The sequence below is a fragment of the Capricornis sumatraensis genome, chromosome 3 (genome assembly GCF_032405125.1).
Source record: "Capricornis sumatraensis isolate serow.1 chromosome 3, serow.2, whole genome shotgun sequence".
Classification (NCBI taxonomy): domain Eukaryota; kingdom Metazoa; phylum Chordata; class Mammalia; order Artiodactyla; family Bovidae; genus Capricornis; species Capricornis sumatraensis.
Window position 1 is genome coordinate 174,282,554 of NC_091071.1, and position 19,725 is coordinate 174,302,278.

General features: G+C 54.4%; 1 protein-coding gene across 1 annotated transcript in view; it reads right to left on the reverse strand.

The window, feature by feature from the left end:
• The window catches only part of EPHB2 (EPH receptor B2), a 137,154-nt gene that overhangs the window by 44,824 nt on the left and 72,605 nt on the right, over positions 1-19,725 (reverse strand). The window contains exons 3-4 of the mRNA XM_068969069.1: positions 8,619-8,774; positions 7,008-7,343 (exon numbers count right to left, since the gene is read on the reverse strand). Of these exons, the coding sequence (XP_068825170.1) occupies positions 7,008-7,343; positions 8,619-8,774 (492 nt within the window). The remainder of the gene's footprint in view (positions 1-7,007; positions 7,344-8,618; positions 8,775-19,725) is intronic.

Here is a 19,725-nt window from a genome sequence, read left to right on the forward strand (position 1 = left end):
TTGCAGATGTGATTAAGGTTATGGCCCTTGAGATGGGAGATTATCCTGGATCATCCAGGTGCACCCAGTCTAATCACTTGAGTCCTTAAAAGAGGAGGGAATCTTTCCCAGATGAGAGTCAGGCCAGAGAGTGAGAGTTTGAAGAAGACTTCACTGCCTTGTTGCTGCTTCTGAGATGAGGCGGGAGTAGGGTGGGGTGGGGTGGGGCCTCTGCAAGGACCAGAGTGAGTCCCCTGGGAGCTAGGGAATCTCCTAGATGACAGTCAGCAAGGTAACAGAGATGTCTCTGCTACAAACGCAGGGAGCTGAATTCTGCTAACACCGAATGAGTGAAGCCACCAGCAAGCAACACAGCCCTGCGAACGCATGAGTTTAGCCTGAGGAGATTCAGGCTAGACTTCCGACCCATGGAAAAGTAAGATAAGAACTACGTCTCTTTCTCTGTTGCTAAGTTTGTGGCATCTTGTTGCAGCAGCAACAGGAACCTAACACACCTTCTGATTTCATTTGAAGCTGAGCTACCAAGTACTGTGCCCAGGGCTTCTATCACATTTTGACTAACCTGGCGACCATCTTGGAAAGCCAGGATGATGAAAACACGCCCATTTGGAAGGGGAAGATTCTGAGGCTCGAGGAAGTAAGGGTCCCTAGACAGCCTGATCCCATAGCTTGGAAAGGGGGCTTGCTAGGTGAGGATGGAGTTTGCCAAGCCCAGCACTGATGCCTTTCCCCCACCCATGACTCCCTAGAACATGACAATGGGGGAATCTTCCTAATGGGTCATTCAGTATGGGTGGCCCCAAAGGCTGCACTGGCTCGGCCGAGCTGTGGTGTGGCAGGTCCAGGCACATGGCTTGCCCCACCTCTGCAGAAGGTTTGGCTCCAGTTTCAACACTGAGCCTTGAGTATGCAGCGATGTCATTATTCAGGTTCTGCCAGTGACTTGAGTGGTGGGCAAGTCATTTAACCCTTACCTTTCCTTATCTGTAAGATAGAAGAATAACAGGGTCCACTGAGGCTGGGGAGATTCATCATCCAGGGCTTAGTATCTGGCAAATAATAAACACTCGCCAGGTGTGACCCATTATTAGGGTTAGAGTGAATATAGGATGATTTGTGTGTGTGTGTGTTTTGGCCATGGGATCTCAGTTCCTTGACCAGGGACCGAACTCACGTCTCCTGCATTGAAAGTGTGGCATCCCAACCACCAGGCCAACAAAGTCCCGATCCCTGCTTTTGGAGTGCTGACCCTCCCAGGCAGCCTCTGAGGCACCTTGAGAGCCTAAGCTTACAGCACTCCACAGGAGAGGGTGGTGACGCCCAGGAGGAAGACGTGATCCGATGCCGGCTAAGTGACTTGTCTGGGCCTATGTGCCGGTGAGCAGCTAGGCTTGATTCACAACCAGGCCTTGTTTGCCTGATTCCAAAGCCCAGACCCTTCTCTTCACCGCTGGGACCAGGCAGAGATGCAGCCTGTCAGGGCTTGCTTGGGGTGACAGTGAGTCCGCTGCAGCCCTGCAGGGATGCCCAGAGTACTGGGGCAGGCTAGAGGACCAGCCCCATGTGGCCGAGACGCTGCATGCACCGAGGTCTGTATGGCCGTCTCCGCCCTGTCATCTGGATCTCGGCTCACATCCACCTCCTGGGAGGGGCTCTCTTCCGATCCTCTGATGCCCTCGCCGAGGCTCCCCCTCCCTCTCCCCCTCTGTCCCTGTGTTGTCTTGTATTTTTGTGCTGAGAACTGTGGACTCTGCACAGCCAGACTGAACCCTGCGTCCTCCTCTGTCCCAGCTGAGTGAGCCCAGGCACGTGCCTCACCCAGTGCCATCTCCTAAACCTTCAATACGCAGCCAAGCCTAGTCTCCTACCTCTGGGCCCCCCACTCCCCACCAAGAGGACTTGTGAACACAGGCAGAAAGGTGTTCTGGAATGGCCGAGTGTGGTTCGAAGTCAGCGTGATGGCTTTATGAAGTCAGAAGACAGCTCTGGCCCCCGTGATTGCCAAGGGAGTGCAAGCCAGGCCCAATCACTTGCCCCAAAGAAATACTTTTTCCTTTTAAGGCCATGAGCTAGCTATTTATATATTGAATTTTAGGGTCTGATTAAAACCGAGCACTGAATGCATTTGTCTGGAAATCCAGTCTCCGGCCTTATTTTCCAGCATCGTCGGAATTCTCCACGCCTCTCCTCACTCCACGCTCTTCTGGACCCCTTGGCGCTGCTCACCAAGCACACACTGTGGGGTGCCCCCATCCAGGCACCAGGAAAACCACGGTGAGGGAAGGAGACCCACAGGGTACTGCTGAGTACTGATGGTGAGGAGACAGACAGGAGTGAAGTGATCACAGCCACGAAGCTAAAATCCCAGCCACAGGAAGCTGAGGGGTATGGTGCCGGGGCATGTGACCGAGTCAGGACGGTCAATGAAGATGAGATAAGGGCAAAGGGCAAAGCATTCCAAGCAGTGGGAACAGCATGTGCAAAGAGCCGGTGGCAGAGGAGCTTAGTCCCTCAGAGGAAGACGAAGGAGAATTCCTCTCCAGTTTGCCTCCTGTACTTTCTCCTCCTGGGATACCTTCTTCCCTGCCTGAGTCCATCTCTGTCTTTTAGAAGCCTCTCCATTCTTCAAAGAAAGTAAAAGTGTTAGCAGCTCAGTCATGTCTGACTCTTTATGACCCCATGGGGTGTAGCCCAGCAGACTCCTCTGTCCATGGGATTCTCCAGGCAAGAACACTGGAGTGGGTTCCTACTCCAGGTGATCTTCCCAACCCAGGGATTCAACCTGGGTCTCCTGTATTGCAGGCAGCTTCTTTACCCGTCTGAGCCACCAGGGAAGACCTCTCATTCTTCAAGCATAAGCTCAAACGCCTCCTGTTTCAGGAAGCCTTTCATGGCAGGCCTTTCTCCCATTCCCTAGGAGGAAAGGATTTCTCCCTCACCCCCCCCGAGATCGCTCCTTGAATCCTCACTCATGCCATATTGTACATAAGCTTGTCCAGGTCTCATCTTCCCAACCACGGCAGAAACCTCCAACGGCAGGAGCCATGTCCTCCCCAGTGTAGACTTGGAGCCACACGGTTCTGGGTTCAAACCCTAGCTGAGGCCACTTAGTAGCGGGACTTCGCATAAATGGCCCCACTTCTCCGGGCCTCTGTTTCCTCCTCTGGCAGAAGGGGAGGGTGTGGTGAGGGTGTGTGTGTTTGCACAGACCCCAGCTGGGCTCTGGATGCCTGAGAGAGAATGGGGCTTGTCTCGGGGCTTGGAACAAAGAGGATGGGGAAAGAGTGGTTATGGCCCGGAGAGCCCCAGGGCTTCAAGGGCTCGAGGGCTTTGCTGTTGGTCAGTTGCTGTCTTGTGCGACTCTTTGCGACCCCAGGGACTGCAGCAGGCCAGGCTTCCCTGTCCTTCACTGTCTCCTGGAGCTTGCTCAAACTCATGTCCATTGGCTCGGTGATGCCATCCAACCATCTCATCCTCTATTACCCTCCTCTCCTCCCGCCCACAATCTTCCGCAGCATCAGGAAGACTCACTTTTCCAATGAGTCTGCTCTTCGCATCAGGTGGCCAAAGTATTGGAGCTTCAGCTTCAGCATCAGTCCTTCCAACGAATATTCAGGACTGATTTCCATTAGGATGGACTGGTTGGGTCTCCTTGCCGTCCCAGGGACTCTCAAGAGTCTTGTCCAACACCACAGTTCAAAAGCATCAGTTCTTCGGCACTCAGCCTTCTTGATGGTCTAGCTCTCACATCCACAAATGACTACTGGAAAAACCACAGCCTTGACTATACAGATCTTTACCAGCAGGGGTTTGGGTTCACTTAAACTTGACTCTCCCAAATCTGTCTAATGGTAAGAAACACTTGAGCCACTTGTGAAAAGTGTTCTGATCCAGCAGGTCTGGGGTGGGGTCAGGGGAACTGTGTTCTGAAAACACGTTCATAGATTAGAAAATATTATTCATTTGCTGAGCTGGGTCTTTGTTGCTGTGCGCGGGCTTTCTCCAGCTGTGACCAGCGGGGGCCACTCTTCATCGCAGCGTCAGCGCGCTCGTTGCAGGGGCTTCTCTTGTTGTGGAGCACGGGCCCTAGAGTACTCAGGTTCTGCAGCTGTGGCCCACAGGCCTAGTAGCTCCACGGCACATGGGATCTTAGTTCCCGGACCAGGGATGGAACCCGTGTCCCCTGAATTGGCAGGCAGATTCTTAACCCTTGGACCCCCAGAGAAGTCCCTCTCGTGGACTTTTGATGCACAATGTGGTGGGGAAATGGAGGTCCAAAGGGAGGAAGTGATTTTCTCGAGTGCGATAGGTTAGAAGGCCGATCTCAGCTCTACTTCTCTTGAACAGGATCTCACGCCCACACTCTTTCCAAGGAGCCCTGCAGGCTGCGTTCACTGCGGATCTCTGTGCCTCAGGTGGTGGCATGCGTTTATGTGGCCTGATATCACTCGGCCACTTACATTCCCTCCATCACCACAAGAGAAACAAGCCCGGGGAGTTGCTAATCCAAGGAGAATGGGGACACACGTGGAACTGACCCAATTCAGCCACATTCTGGAGCTCTGCCCCATTCAGAGGGCTTGGTGCAGATTAGATAAACCCTAGCTGATGCACAGACTAATGAGTGAGGAAATGAATGTTATTATGGTAAAATTCTGGGTTTGGGGGTGGTTTTGTTATGCAGCATTATCACAGCAATAACTGACCAATATTGTAAAGTCACAAAGCAAAGGAATGACAAAACTTGGATTCAAACTCAGGTCCCCCTGCGACTAACCCAGGGCTTGTTACTGCTCCTGCCTTTCAATCCTGAGGGCTCTCCCAGCATCCTCGTGTCTGGGGCCCTCATTTCCACTCTGCCCTGCCTCTATTGTCTGGGAATATCCCACTCCAGACAGGAGGGGTCCACTCCAGCAGCCCTTGCTGCTAGCAAGCTGAGCCTTGTTAAGTATGCAGTTTGACTCTTGGGGATCCCGAATGGTTGCAGGGGAGGACTGCACACTTAGGGAAAGAACTCCAGGGACTCTGGGGAATTTCTAGCCTCTCCCAGTTGAAAAGAGTTCCCTTGTCTCCACTCCGCACTGGGAGCCTGGGCTTCCCTACCTCAAGGGCTTTGTCAAGCTGGAGAGACTCAGAACCAAGGCTTCATAATCTGTCACGTGTCTTTGCCAACAGCTGCTGGCGTTGGAGGGGTTTCTCAGATTGCCCGCTTTGAGTCAGCTCCATCCAGAACCCCATCCGAGGCGGGCTTAAATGCACCCACGAGCCTACAAGGCCTGCAGCATACGCTCATAAACGTGCCCTCTTGGCCCAGCAACACCACGAGCACTCACAAACAAGACCACGCTCCTTCTACGACACAAACACACGGAGGGGCTGAGCCACCCTCAGGCATACAAACTCAAGCTCAGACGTAGCAGAAGCATGCACACTTACACATGGACTCTCATCAGACCCCCCAGTCCACAGTTCCTTGGAGGTGCCCTGGATGGTGCTGAGCACTGGAGTCTGTTAGACCTAGTCAATTTCTGCCTCACACCCTGCCTAGCTTTGTGACTCAACTTTTCTGAGCACCATCTGTGAAATGGGGACACAGATGCCTCCTACTCCTGGAGGCCAGGGGGTGGGTGGCAGTGAGGTCAGGTATAAACACACCCCTCAACCAGGTGGAGCTGGCTGCTCCTCTCCTTCCATGTGCTTGTGCATGCCCTTCCTCCTCCTCAAAACCCTTCTGTTTCCATCACGCCCTTCAAAATTTTGTGAGTCTTTCAAACCGCAGGTCAAATTCTGCCCCTCCTCGAAGGCTTCCTGGACCTCCATCTCTGGATGCCCAGCCCACTCACTCTGCAGCCTGGTCTCCCTCTGCCCCACTTAGATGAGCCCCAGACCGCACTCACAGCAGGGCCTCGCAAAGGCTGCTGAGTAAGTTACTAAGGCGCACACTCAGAGGGCTGACCACAGCCTTCTGAAGGAACTGCAGGAACCGTGAGACCCTGAAAAATCTCACGTGTCTCTTGGATGGGGATGAGACTGGGAAGTGTCTCCTGGACCTGGCCGTCTGGAGGTCCCAGGTGACCCTGAGGACAACGACCTTGGTGGAGAGGTGGGGCTGGAAGCTTGAGTGCCATGGAGTGAAGGGGAATGAGGGGAGGTGAGGGGAGGTGATGGGATGCATCATTTGGCATCTATTTTTTTGTTGTAAAGGAAACCAGGGCAGAAGATGGGGGTGGGCACATGGGGGTCACAGAGGGATTATTAAAGGTAAGCCTAGGGAGAAGAGTTTTGCTGGAATTAGACTGGAGGGGGATGAAAGTTCAGGAAAAGCACCTGTGGAAACTGCTAGATGGTCACTGAAGTCTGTCTCCTCACCTGCTGTGATGGAGGTTTAAGTTAGGCTGGGAGAGATGATGTTTCCTGACCTCCTTTGCAGCCTGGGGAGGCCATGAGACCACGTTCCTTTCAGTGGAACGTGCACAAGAGTGGTAGGCGCCACTTCTGCCTACCTTGCTTAAAACATACTGCTGCCCTGGCCTTCTGTCTCTCCCTTTTGTACAGGTTAGAGAGCAGACAAACCCGCGACTCAGCTTCGAACGGGCCAACGAGGAACGTGGAGGCTCATGAGACAAGAGAAAAGGAAGCCAGGTCCCTGAATCTCCAGGTGGATCAGAGCTGCCCCGCTGACCTGGCCTGCTCATCCCTGGACCCTCACAAGAGAGAGAAAGGCTCTTCTGTTGCTCTTGACACTGAACCCCAGGCCCTTTTGTTATAGCAGCTTTACTTTCGCCTTCAAGAATACATGCTCAACAAATGCCAGCGATTATGATAAATGCCGCTATAGCCAAGAGTTAACACTGACTCTCCCAGGTGGCCGATCACATGAACAGCCTTGGAAAAGAGAAAAGCACTCTGCAGATGTGAGGGAGTCTTTAACGAGGGCTGGCAGGATACCTGTTTGGCACGGCATGGCACAGCGCCGCCCCGGGGAGCCCGCATCTGAAGCCGCTTACCTGCCTGGTTGGTGGTGATGTTCACGGAGGCAAACTGTGGTGAGAAGGGGCTCTGGTCCGTGACGCCGTTCACAGCCTGGATCTCGAAGGTGTACTGGGTGTGGGCTAGCAGGTCGCTGATGTAAATGCGAGGCTCGGTGAGGCCCAGCTGGCGGGGGGCGTACTGCACGTTGTCCCCGCAGCGGGTGCAGGCGCCCCGGCCCGCGCCGCAGCTCTTGCAGATGACGTTGTAGACGAGGTCCTCGCGGCCTCCCGAGTCCCGGGGCGGGGTCCACTCGAGCATGAGAGAGGTCTCGTTGACACTGGAGATCACGGCCTGGGGCGCGGAGGGGATCGCTGGGGAGGGGGAGAGGTGTCTGTCAGTGGGGGTGGGGGTGCATTCCCCAAGAGACCGCTCTGTGCCCACTGCCCTGGCTCCAGCCTAGGCCTCCCCAAAGCTTTCCTCTAAATCCTTTCTCCTCTGCACCCAAGAGACACGCTTCTAGAATATAACTCTCCATCCAACTGCACCCATCTGCTCAAACCTTTCTCCCCGGACTCCACCCTGCTCGGTGTTCCTTACTAGGGACAGTCTTTTTGTGTTGGAAATATATCCACCCAATATCTATTTCCTGGAAAAGGAAATGGCAGCCCCTCCAATATTCTTGCCTGGAAAATCCCATGAACAGAGGAGCCTGGCAGGTTACAGTCCATGGGGTCACAAAAGAGTCAGACACGACAGAGGGACCAAACAACATATATCTATTTCTCCCTTTTTCCTGATAACAGGACCCGCTTTTATTCAAGGTGGCAATATGTCCCACTAAAGACTCTATTTCCCAGCCTCCTGGGATTAAGTGCTGGCCACTGATATACAGAAGTTGACAGTTAGGACTTTTTCTTAAAAGGAGATAGCTATAGTAGATCTCTTTATCCCTTTCCCTCTTTCCACGACTGAGAATGTGTGTGATGGCTGGAGCTTCAGCAGCAATGTTGGACCATGATGTGACCCCAAGGGTGGAAACCACATGCTGTGTCTGGAAGAGCAGAAGAAAGTGCTGGGTCTCGGGGAGCTTCATGGATTTACCATGTTACCCAAGGGTTGCCTATTTTGGGGTTTCCAAGAATAAATTCTTAGGGTTTAAGTTACAGGGGTCCGTTCTCTGCTCCTGGCAGCTGTCTGCCTTTCCTGTCGGATACAGGGTTGTGACATGGCCCTCGCGGTCACCCTGTTCTTGGAGAACCTTGGCCTGTGATTCAGGCAACCGCTGCCAGAAAAGAACACTGGGAAGCCTTTTCTACCACAGACACCACCTGTGTTGGTTGTTCTTCTGCCAAACTTTCCATTCTCTGTCCCTTTGTGAATCAAGACCTTGACTTCATCCTGCGTGTGACTTAGCAGAAGGGGGTAAGGAGCCAGATGCCAGCTCTGTGGTGTCTGCCTGTTGGCTGCACGACCACCCCAGGATGGTGCTTTTTAGCCAGTTTTCCATTTCCCCTCCCCCCAGGCACCTGGCTGCCCCTCAGTTAGGAAAGGTTACCGGGGCCGGAGAGCCACCCCGCCCTCTGAGAGTTCCTGCAGGTGGACTCGGGGCTCGGCTGGGCGTCGCCCTCCGGGGGCCCTGGACGTACTTGTGCAGGGCATGTCCACGGGATCCAGGTCTGCTCTGTAGTAGCCGTTGCGGCAGACGCAGTTGGTGGCCCCTTCTGAAGTGGTCCGGCTGTTGATGGGGCAGTGGGTACAGGCCTCGTCCCCTTGGTTGGCCTTGAAGGTTCCAGATGGGCAACCTGGAGAGAAGACAAGGAGAATCACAGGGGAAACCAAACGAGAACTCAGGCCACAAGCCACGGAAAGGCCAGCAACGTCCCAGAGGGGCCACACAGTGGGGGCAGGTGGGGAGCCGCGGCTCTGAAAGCTCTTGAGGGTCTCCAGGCCCCAGCATCACAGTCCCAGCTGTGCCCAGAGGTTCCCCTGAAGCTGCAGTTTGTCTCTGAAGCTGTCTATGAGTTCAGCTGGGGCCCCTAGCAACCATCCCTTCCTACTGCAGGTGGGCTGCCCCACAGCTTCTAGGACCAATCCTGACTTAGCCTGAAGACTGTGACGAAGCCTAGGGCAGTGCCCATGGTCCAGGCTTGTTGACTAGCGGCTGGCTGGGCTCTGATTCTTGCACCTAGATTCCTGGATTCTAGATGACCGTGAGGATAACATTGCAGTAGAAAAATCCTAACCCAGCACAGGGCGCGCAGAGAGGTGACGTGCGAGAGCAGGAAAGAAGGCTGGCTTGGGAAGCTAACCCAGAGGCTGAGTCTGAGTTCCTGTGTGGCCCTTTTTCTAGCTGTGTGGCCCAGACATATAGTTTAACCATTCTGAGACTTGTGTTCTTTTTTAGTAAAATTATGTGTGTGTGCATGTGGGCATGCTTAGTCATACCCAGTTCTTTGTGACCCGGTGGGCTGTAGCCCATCAGGCCCATGAGATTTTCCTAGCAAGAATACTGGAGTGGTTCTCATTTCCTTCTCCAGGGGGTCTTTCCAACCCAGGAACTGAACCCACGACTGCTGAATCTCCTGCAATGGACGTGGATTCTTTACCGCTGAGCCACTGAGGAAGAAAAATTATGCCAAGGTCCATTTCTGAAGGCCATTGTGAGCATTTGGCATAAATATGCGAGGCACATGGCCTGAGGCCTTGCACAGTATAGATGTCCAATGAATAGTAGCCGTTACAGCAGGTGTTTGATCAATTGAGTGAAGAGGACGTGCAGTACCAGGGACAGCCTGAGGAGGGCAGTGTTTGCACTTGGTGGGCATTCAACAAGCTGGATTTTCCCCTGGGCTTTGGTATTCTTCCCTGCTCTGGGGGCATGTTTAGGATTTGGATTCAGGGCCTAACGCTCAGCGCTTAGATTCTTCAAGAGGTGTCCACTCCTGTGTGTTCCTATGTGCGAACTCATCCCCCCACCCTCCTCCTGGCCCTGGACTGGAAATCAGGAGGTCTGGGGTCTAGGTCCTGCCCATTTCTTGGCCTCAGTTTCTTCTGCATTCTGGGGTGCATAATCACAGTTCTCCTATGGTGCCTCAGGTCGGGAGGTCAAGCAAGGGGTAAGTGAGAGGTGGACCAGGAAGAGCTTTGCAGTGGGCAAGCTCTTCCTGGGGATGAAATGTGGCTGAACTGTCCACAGGCCGGGGGCTCTCACCTGGATTGCATTCCATGCCCGTGTGCTGTGTGACCTTTCACAAGTAACTCTACCTCTCTGAGCATTAATTTCCTCATATGTTATAAATGGCTCACATAGATTTCCCTGAATCATTTTTCCAGTCCAGTTTAAGTCTTAGCAATTTGCCTTCCTCCCAAACCTCTCAGAGACGCTGCTCTCCTTAGTCTCACATCAGGGGTCCCTAACCTCCATGCCGTGGGCTGGGACCAGTCTGTGGCCTGTTAGGAAGCGGGCTGCACAGCAGGAGGCGAGCAGCGGGTGAGGGAGCAAAGCTTTGTCTGTACAGCGGCTCCCCATTGCTTGCATTACCACATGAGATTGCAAATGACTGTGGCTTTAAAAGCATGTTTGAGACAACTTCCACTCTCCACACATTCTGGATTGAAGTCAAGGTGGAATATCCTGAGATGGCCAAAAAAGCACTGAGAAGCCTGCTTCCATTTCCGACATCCTATCTACGAGAAGCAGGATTTTCTGCAGTGATTGTGACCAGACAAGACGGTGCAGTAGACTGGACATCAGCAACACACTGTGGTGTCACGTCTCCCGTCACCCCAGATGGAACCATCTCATTGCAGGAAAACAAGCTCAGGGCTCCCACTGATTCTGCATTATGGTGAGTTGTATAATTATTTCAGGGGCTTCCCTGGTGCTTCAGCAGTAAAGAATATGCCTGCAATGCAGGAGATGAGGGTTCAGTCCCTGGGTCGGGAAGATCCTCTGGAGGAGGGCACGGCAATCCACTCCAATATTCTTGCCTGGGAAATCCCATGGACCAGGGAGCCTGGCTGACTACAGTTCATGGGGTCACAAAGAGTCAAACACACACACATAATTATTTCATTATATATCAAAATATAATTATAATAGAAATAAAGTGCACAATAAATGTAATTGAATCACCCCAAAACCATCACCCCCCCCTCCGGTCTGTGGAAAATTGTCCTCCACAAAACTGGTCCCTGGTACCAAAAACACTGGGGATCAATACCTTACACGACTTGCGTTTAGGGTGCTTTACTCCTCTGTCATAATTACTCATCAAGGGGAATCTCCTGGCCTTGTTCTTGGCTCCCCCAGGACTGCAGCCATGTCTGACCCACGGCTCCTTCTCCTGTGCCTAGCACAGAGCCTGGCGCTGAGCAGCTGCTCCATAAATACTCCCTGAAGCTGTCTGGTGAAGTGGAAAGGGCCTGGGCTTTGGGGATCATATATATAGGCTGAAAGGCAGGGAGGACCGGTGCTTACTGAGCAGGCTGCTGAGTGAAACCCAGCTCCACATGTGCCCGCCATCTGGCCTGGAGCCAGTTTCTTGTCTCCTCATCTGTAAAATGGGGCAATAGCATCTACCTCCTGCAGTTGTGAGGATTCCATGGGTCAGTTCCAGCAAAACTGCCTAGCCAATTCCTGGCATTAGTAAGCTGTATCTGGTTCAAGTACCAACCTGCTGGGTGACCTCAGAGAGGTGGTTCAGCCTCTCTGAACTAGTTTTCTCCTTGGTAAGAGAGCATCTACCTCGGAAAGTAGCCATGAAGGATTGCATGTGATGAAGAGTGCCTGGCCCAGGGTCAGAGAGGCGTTGCAGTTCCAATCTCAGGGACGTCTCCTTGATGAAGCAAAGGGCGGTTCCCCCAGGGTGCTAAACCACAGCACCCTCCCTCGGCCCGGGGTCCTACTTTGCCTGCCTTTTGCGGGGGAGCTTCCAGAAGGTGGCATTCCCCCTAATCCTGCAGCCCTGGCTGGTGCCACCCTGACCAGGCCCTGCCAAGATCTCAGAGAAGAACCACATTCAGCCCAGTCCTTAAGAGCTGCCGGACAAGGGAAAAATAGTACCTTGAAGCAACCAACCAGGCCATAGCGACACCAACGAGGAAGGTGGCAGGAAGTGCCTCATCCATCACACAGAGGGGGAAAACCAGGGCTCTGGAGCGTAAATATGAAGCGCACAGCATTTATTGAGTACTTATTAAGTGCTGGCCCTGTTCAAAGGACTTAACCTGTAGGAACTCATCCAAACCTCACCCAGCCCTGCATCAGAGATAGTATTTTCTGACGAGGGAATTTCTGCATAGGGGTGAAGTAGTTTTCTGAGGATGTGGGCTTAAGGGGGCAGTGCTGGGATCTGACCTTGGGTGGTCTGACTGCAGAGGTCACATCCCTAACCGCCACACTGTCCTGCCTGTAAGAGACTCACACAGCACCAATGGTCCACGCATGCTGGGCAGGGGCTGGCGGCTTCTGCTCTGGGAGCCCGTCCAGGGCTCGCTGCATTTTGCTGCGCTGGTCCTAGAGACCCTGCCTGCCCTCCCTCTCAGGCACCAACCTTCCCCTGCTGGGTGGATGAAGGGACAGCCTTGCCATCTCGGCATCTTGGCACCATCCCGTCCAGACACATGGGCTGCAGCCCTGGCTCTAGCTGAGTGGTTGGCCTCTCTGAGCCTCAATCTGCTCTGCAGTAGAATGGGGACTCAGGATCCCATGAGGGCCACCTGAGAGAGGCCGAATGTCTTGGTCCCAAGACTGGGATCCTCCTGGCTCCCTCCCAGGTGAGAGCCTGCCCAGCTTTAGTATGCCTCTCCCATCTGCTGATGGTTCCGTGGGCCTGGCCGGGTGGCTGCCCGCTCTCTGCTCCAGGCTGTGCCAGCCCCTCCATCTGGACCACCTTCCCGGCTGGCCTCCCTGCATCGCCATGTCCCAGGCCCCCTCTCCGACTCCCCAGTCTGCCTCCATCAGAAGGCTTCCTGCCTGGCCACCCCTCGGCCCTCCCAGGGGACATTCTACACTCTCTGTATCTTTGGGCTTCATGAAAACCGCCCTTCAGTCTTGAGAACTGGCATTGCTCTCCACCTGGTCACCAGGTGCCCTGGGGGCCTCCTCCTCTCCCCCACCCCCTGCAGCCAATCAATTACTAGGTCTTCCCTCCTCAGCAGGGCCTGGCTCTGGCTCCCCTCAGCGGTCCCCACCCCTGCGGGCACCCGGAAAGCCCCTCCTGCCCACTCCTTAGCCTCTCATGACCATCTGGCCTCCTCCGCCCACCCTCCAGAGCCAGCTTTCCAAAGCCGACTTTTTTGCGTCCTTTGAAAATCCACAGTGGCATAGAAAATGGAATATTATTCAGCCAGAAAAAGAAACGAAGTATTGATACACGCTACAACATGGATGAACCTGGAAAGCATCGTGCTTGGTGAAAGAAGCTAGACACACGCTTCCATTTATATGAAAAGGGGTAGATGGGGTGCATCCAGAGAGACAGAAAGGAGCTGAGGGGTTGCCAGGGGCCGGTGAGAGCAGCGAATGGAGAGTGACTGCTAATGGCTATGGGGCTTCTTTCTGAGGTGCTGAACATGCTCTAAAGTTGACTGCAGTGAGAGTTACACAATTCTGTGAAAATACTAAAAACAAGAGGTGAATTTTATGGTGATGTGAATGGTATCAAAATAAAATTCCTATGTAAGAAAAATCCACGATTGCTCCCTAAATTCCTCAGGGTGCCCGGGACCCCAGGGCTGGCACTTGCCCCCTCTCAGCACCCACCGCCCCAAGCCTGATGCTCCACTGTCAACCACGTGTGGCACCGCCCCCCCAAGCCCGCCCCCACGCCTGTGCCCCTCCTGCCCTCATTACCTGGAATGCCCTCCCTTTGTCATCAGGCAAACTTTTACACCCCTTTAGGACAGCACAGGTATCCCCCTTCCGGGATGTCTTCCCCAAGCCCCCCCAAAAGGGTTGAGGGGCCTATCTGAATTACTTACACATCTGTCAGTCCGACCGCAAACTCCCAGCGTGATGTTGGGCGCCTAGTGAGTGATGGATGGAGGGAGTGAGGGCTGAGAGTATCCGCCCAGCTACTGCGCTTGACATTTGAGTCAACAGGTCCACAGAGGGGCAGACAACACGTGGCCCTTTAGCAGCAGAGGCGGAGACTGATCCCACCAGCCACCGCTTCTCGTACAGAGAAGGGGTCGGAGGCAGCCCCCAGTCCATGGTGCCCAGGGGCCCAGGGCCCACGCTGCTCCTAGCATCTCAGTTGGGAAGGCACCCTCCTGCCAACACCTGAGTCTCGGGTACAGAAGTGGGAAGAAAACAGAGACAGCTGAGGTCACAAACATGGGTGGCTCTACCACGGACAGGTGTGGGTTCAGACAGGTCTCCTGCCCTCTCTGAGACTCAGTCTCCTCCCTGGAAAGGGAACGGACACCTGTTTAGATGCAGCAAGAAGCCTCTGAATGTGTCTCTTGCTTCACCTCAGCCTCCCTGCCAATCATCTGCAGTAGCTGGAGTGATCTCATGAGAAGGAATCAGAGCTCAAACTCTCCAGGGGCGCCCCACGTGCTTAGAATGAATGCACGCACCTAGGCCTGGGACGGTGGCTCTGGAGCCTTCCTGCCCCTACTTGATGCTCTCCCCTTCGTCTCTATTTCCTTCACTGACCCCCATCACAATTTGCAATCATATTAGCAAATAGCTTATCAACTTATAGGCCATCTGTCCTTTGCCTGCATTTGGAAGTACCTGGAGAGGAAAAGAACCCGGTTGGTCTGGTGCTCCTTGGTTGCCTAGCAACTGGCAGAGTGGTGGGAACATAGTAGGTGCTCAACATACTTTTCTTGAGGGAACAGATATGCCCCTTACAAGGTGTCGCGAGAATCATATGAGAAAGTGGGAGAGAAAAGACTTAGTAAATGCCAGGTTGGGTACCACGGTTATCATGTCAACTTCACCAGAACTGCCTCAAGGCTCAGATCTCTCTCCACGTCTCACTTTTCCCCATGGGTCCTCCCATGGGCCTGTCCACCAGGGAGACAAAGTCATCCCTGGTTTTCAGACCGGAAGTTCTGCATCCCAGAAATAGCTGCCGTCCCAGACAAACCCTCCTGGATGCTCCCCAGCCCCGTCTGTCTGTCACCTCTCTCCTTTGCTTGCAGTGCTCTGGACGCCCCGGGTGTGCACGCACCGGTCCCTGTACCTGAATGCCCTCCTCCCCCACCCTCCGCTCCCGCTGGATCGGTGCGTCTGACGCGTGTTCCTCTGGGAGGCCTGCCTTCCGCTGTCTACAGCAGATGACTCAGACTCCACTGCAGCAGATCAGGCTCAGGTCACCCGGACCGTGGTGTGCCGGTGAACGGCTATTTGGTGGTGGTGGAGGGGGAAGCCCTGATATGTTGTGTTTGCTAACCGCTATGGTAAAAATGTTCCCACCGGGCAAATTTCAAGCTACCAATCTGAGATGACTAAACACTGAGTTAGGAAGAAATGCCCGCAGTCAGCTCTTGTGAGCCAAGCCAGCAAAACTCAGCCCATCCCGCCACTAGACCTCACCTGCATGTCACCACCCACATCTTGAGCACTTAGTACAGGGTACGGTGCATAGAAGGTGCTCCGTTAGTTCAGTTTGCCATATGAAGGCAGGTCTGTCTAACTGGACTGGTTAGGGGCTGTAGGTTTGATAGGTTAATATACATAAGGTGCTTAGGACATACAGCAAGTGCAATATAAACCTTAGCTGTTATTACTCATTCAGCATGTAGGGACAATAATAATCACCCTTTATTATGTGCTTTTGGGGTGTCAAGTCTGGTGCAAGTGATTTACATGGGTTCTCTCGCTGAATCCATGCAACCACTCATTGAAGTAGGTTATCATTATTACCCCCATTTTACAGATGATGAAACTGAGGCTCAGAGGGGGTAAGTGAACGTCACAAGGCCACACAGCTACTCAATGGCAGAACTGAGGTTTGACTCCAGGTCTTTGTGGTTCCAGGTACTATCGGTTACAGGAATTATCAAGTGGCGGAGTATCAGGGCTGGAGACCATTTTTCAGGCTGACAGAGGGGACAGGGCTTGCTGGGGTCATTCAGCAAGGTAGAGAGGCATAGCCTGGGCCCCAAACCCAGGACCTGGAGCCAAAGTGGGCAGCCAGCACCTGCCTTCTGCAGACGCCCAGAGCCCTAAGCCAGGCAACCCGAGGCGGGGATGGCAGCCGAGGCGGGGATGGCAGTCAGCCGGGAGGAGGAGAGAGGATTACGGGGAAACAGATTTTCTCCCCGCCTGCCCCCTGGGCTCCGGGGATAGGTGATAATTGACCGAGTGAGCCCTGAGTCAGGCCGAGGCAGGGCTCCATCTGGGCCTGGCACGGCGGGGCTGCTAATTGGCACGGAGTGATCCTCGAAGCCTCCCTGGCTGGCCTGCCGCTTGGCTCCCCCTTCTCCGCCCAGAGACTCTGGATTAATCCCCGAACGACTGATGGGCAGGGGACTCAAATGCTGTCGGGCCTCGTGTGCCAGGCCTCGGGGGTGGGGAAACAGTGTCTCTATCTTTCCAGGGTTGTCCTGCAGACCAGGGGGCTCTGTGTTCTGAGTAGAGGCAGGCTCACCAGTCTAGCTCCCACTCCTAAGAAATGGATGAAACTGAACCAGGGCCTCAACCGTGGAGCTGGCTGCCAGGGCGGAATCCCAGGCCTGCCTCTGGCTAACAGTGTAACTGTGGGTAAGTTCCCTAACTCTCTGCCTCAGTTTCCATGTTTATATAATGCGGGGGCGGAATGGTGACACTGTCTTACATTTGCTGGGAAGATGACGTGAGTTAAGGGAAAGAAGGCACTTGCCACAGTGCCTGTCTGGTTCATATGAAGGGCTATACACGCGTTTACTTTTATTATATACGTTCATTCTTGGCCTGCCACTTGCTATGTGATAAGACCTGCGGATACAGAGACAAAGAAGATGTAGTCTCTGCGCTCAGGAGTGTGGGTCCAGTTGGCGAGATGGTGTGTGATGAATTTATTCAACAGGCACTTATTAAGCCCTTGTTATTTCATGGCTGGTGACTGCAGCTTGCTCCTTGGAAGAAAAGCTATGACCAACCTATACAGCATATTAAAAAGCAGAGACATTATTTTGCCAACAAAAGTTCATCTAGTCAAAGCTATAGTTTTTCCAGTAGTCATGTATGGCTATGAGAGTTGGACTATAAAGAAAGCTGAGTGCTGAAGAATTGATGCTTTTGAACTGTGGTTTTGGAGAAGACTCTTGAGTCCCTTGGACAGCAAGGAGATCCAACCAGTCTGTTCTCCTGGGTGTTCACTGGAAGGACTGATGCTGAAGCTGAAACTCCAATACCTGATGCTGACTCATTGGAAAAGACCCTGATGCTGGGAAAGATTGAGGGCAGGAGCAGAAGGGGATGACAGAGGATGAGATGGTTGGATGGTATCACCGACTCAATAGACGTGAGTTTGAGCAAGCTCTGGGAGTTGGTGATGGATAGGGAGGCCTGGTGTGCTGCGGTCCATGGGGTCATAAAGAGTCAGACACGACTGAGTGACTGAACTGAACTGAAGCCCTTGTTGTGTACTAGGCACTGGGTCATGGAGACAAAAGGCCCAAGTCCTGCCTATTAGAGGCCACAACTGAGCAAAAGGCTGGCACGTCTTCCTTTAACCAGGGCTAACTGCTGGCTGCTGTGGGTAGAGGGGCCCGGGAGTGGTGCTGGGCTCAGCAGTGCCTGGTTTGAAGGGCAGCTGGCCTACCTTCCTGCCTTGATATCTCCAGGAAGTTCTGGATTTGGGTAGTGGAAGGGAGGAGGGAGGGAGGGAGGCCAGGCCTCAGCTATGCTCCGGGCCGTTGCTCTGTGAACCCAGGCCACTTCCAGCCTACTTCGGTGTGGTTGGGACCATCGCTGTGGCCTCTTCCAGCCACGGGACTCTGGCTGTGGACACGCTCAGGCACCCGACCCTGGGCTTACACTCTCCCTGAACTGTGAAAGAACTGATTTGTGTGTTTTCAGGGGCTTATGAGGAGCGTATGTCGGGGCTGAGCTGGCGGTGCTCTTGTGGCTGAGTGGGCGGGGCTCTGGGGTCTCCTCATGCAAAGTGGCTTTAGCATTTTGCACGCTTTCTGCTTCGGCTGCTGAAGTTCAGCCAGTGGAGCCAGTGCCCCTGCCCTGGGCTGGGCAGGGAGCTGATCCTCTGTGCCAGGGGCAAAGTCACATGGGATGCGGGCGGCAGGCAAGCTCCCAGGGTGGGAGGAGGAGCTTCCGATCTCTGTGTGTCTACAGGCACCGCCTGGTGCTGGGCCAGGGGCCTCTGGAGCCTATAACCTCATCCATCCTCATGATGGCCCTGTGCGGCAGGAGGTGTTGTCCCCATTTTAGAGATTAGAAAACTGAGGCTCACAGGAAGGAAGTGTCTGTCCCAAAGTCACTCAGAGACATAGTGGCAGAGAGCCTGTCCCCCAGAGTCCACGCCCTCACATGGCGTCCGAGACCCTCAGTGTTCCAATCTGATGAAGGGGGCCTCTTCTGGCCCTTCTAGCTCTTCCCGTCTCAAGGGGTGGGGCGGAGGGCCCTGCCCTTCCAGGTTAAATCCAAGAAATGACTCGGGGGTCAACCCCCTGCTGCGGTAGCTCCTACTGGGACCACCCAGGGGATGTCAGTCATCCTGCAACACCCCTGGCCCCCCACCCCCATATGCCCAGGCTCCCCCTGCTTGCCCCTGCTTGGACCCTGGCTCTCTGGATCTCTGCCAACAGCTGGCAGGACTACAGAAGTCAGAAGGCAGCGGCGGGAGTTGCGTTAACAGCTTCCTCTCTGCCCGAGGGGGGAACCCAGGGTGTCCCCAGGCCAGCCTCGCACACGGCCATCTGCAGCGTCCTTCCCCGGCTCGAGACCCGTCTGGGGCTCCCTTGTGCCTGTGGCAAGTGGCGCCCGCTTCAGCCTCCCCTGCACGGTCTACACTGCTATCTTCAGCTCCCACGGCCTCCCAGCGGCGCCCTGGGCGCCACTCACAGGAGGCCGCTCCCTAGCGAGTGTGCTTAGTGTCACCTCTGCCTGATACGTGGGTCCCAGCTCCAGCCTGGCTTAATTCCTCTTAGTCCTTCACATCTTGACTCCAGCTCCTTGTGGGCCCTTCTCCTGGAGTGCTGCCCCCCACCAGGGCTGGGTTTGGGGCCTCTCTTCTGTGTTCCTGAACCACCCACCCCTTGCCATGGCCCCTGCACGATTACATGGGTGTGACTGTCTGCCTCCCTCCCAAGGCCTCGAGCCCAGTGGTGGCAGGAACCCACAGTGACCGGCAGCTCTCAGCCCCACGGTCTGGCTGAGAGGTGATGAACAGGAGGTCTCAGCAAGTGTTTGTTCATTGACCAACTGACTGAGGCTTAGAAAGGTGGAATCTTGCACTTAAGGCCACTCAGCTTGTGCATGGACTGGAGGTTTGGTTCTAAGGCTTCTGGGCCATGGTGGCCCCAGGGCTCACCTGGGGTCTAGGCAGTGGGCTCTCAAAGCACCCTACCTTCCTCCTTCTTGGCATTTGGGTGACATCCATCTCTCTGCCTCCCCCAGACTGTGGGCTCCGTGAAGGCACCCCCACGCCTTCCCTGTTCAGGGCCAGCCCTCCGTAACACCTCCCTGAATGACAGGCCCCAAGCGGGGGAAAGGGCACGCTCACAGCCTCCTGGAGAAGGCAGACCCTGAAGCCTGTGGCTGCAGAGGTCGGTGAGAGTGTTTCAGTGCCAGCTCTC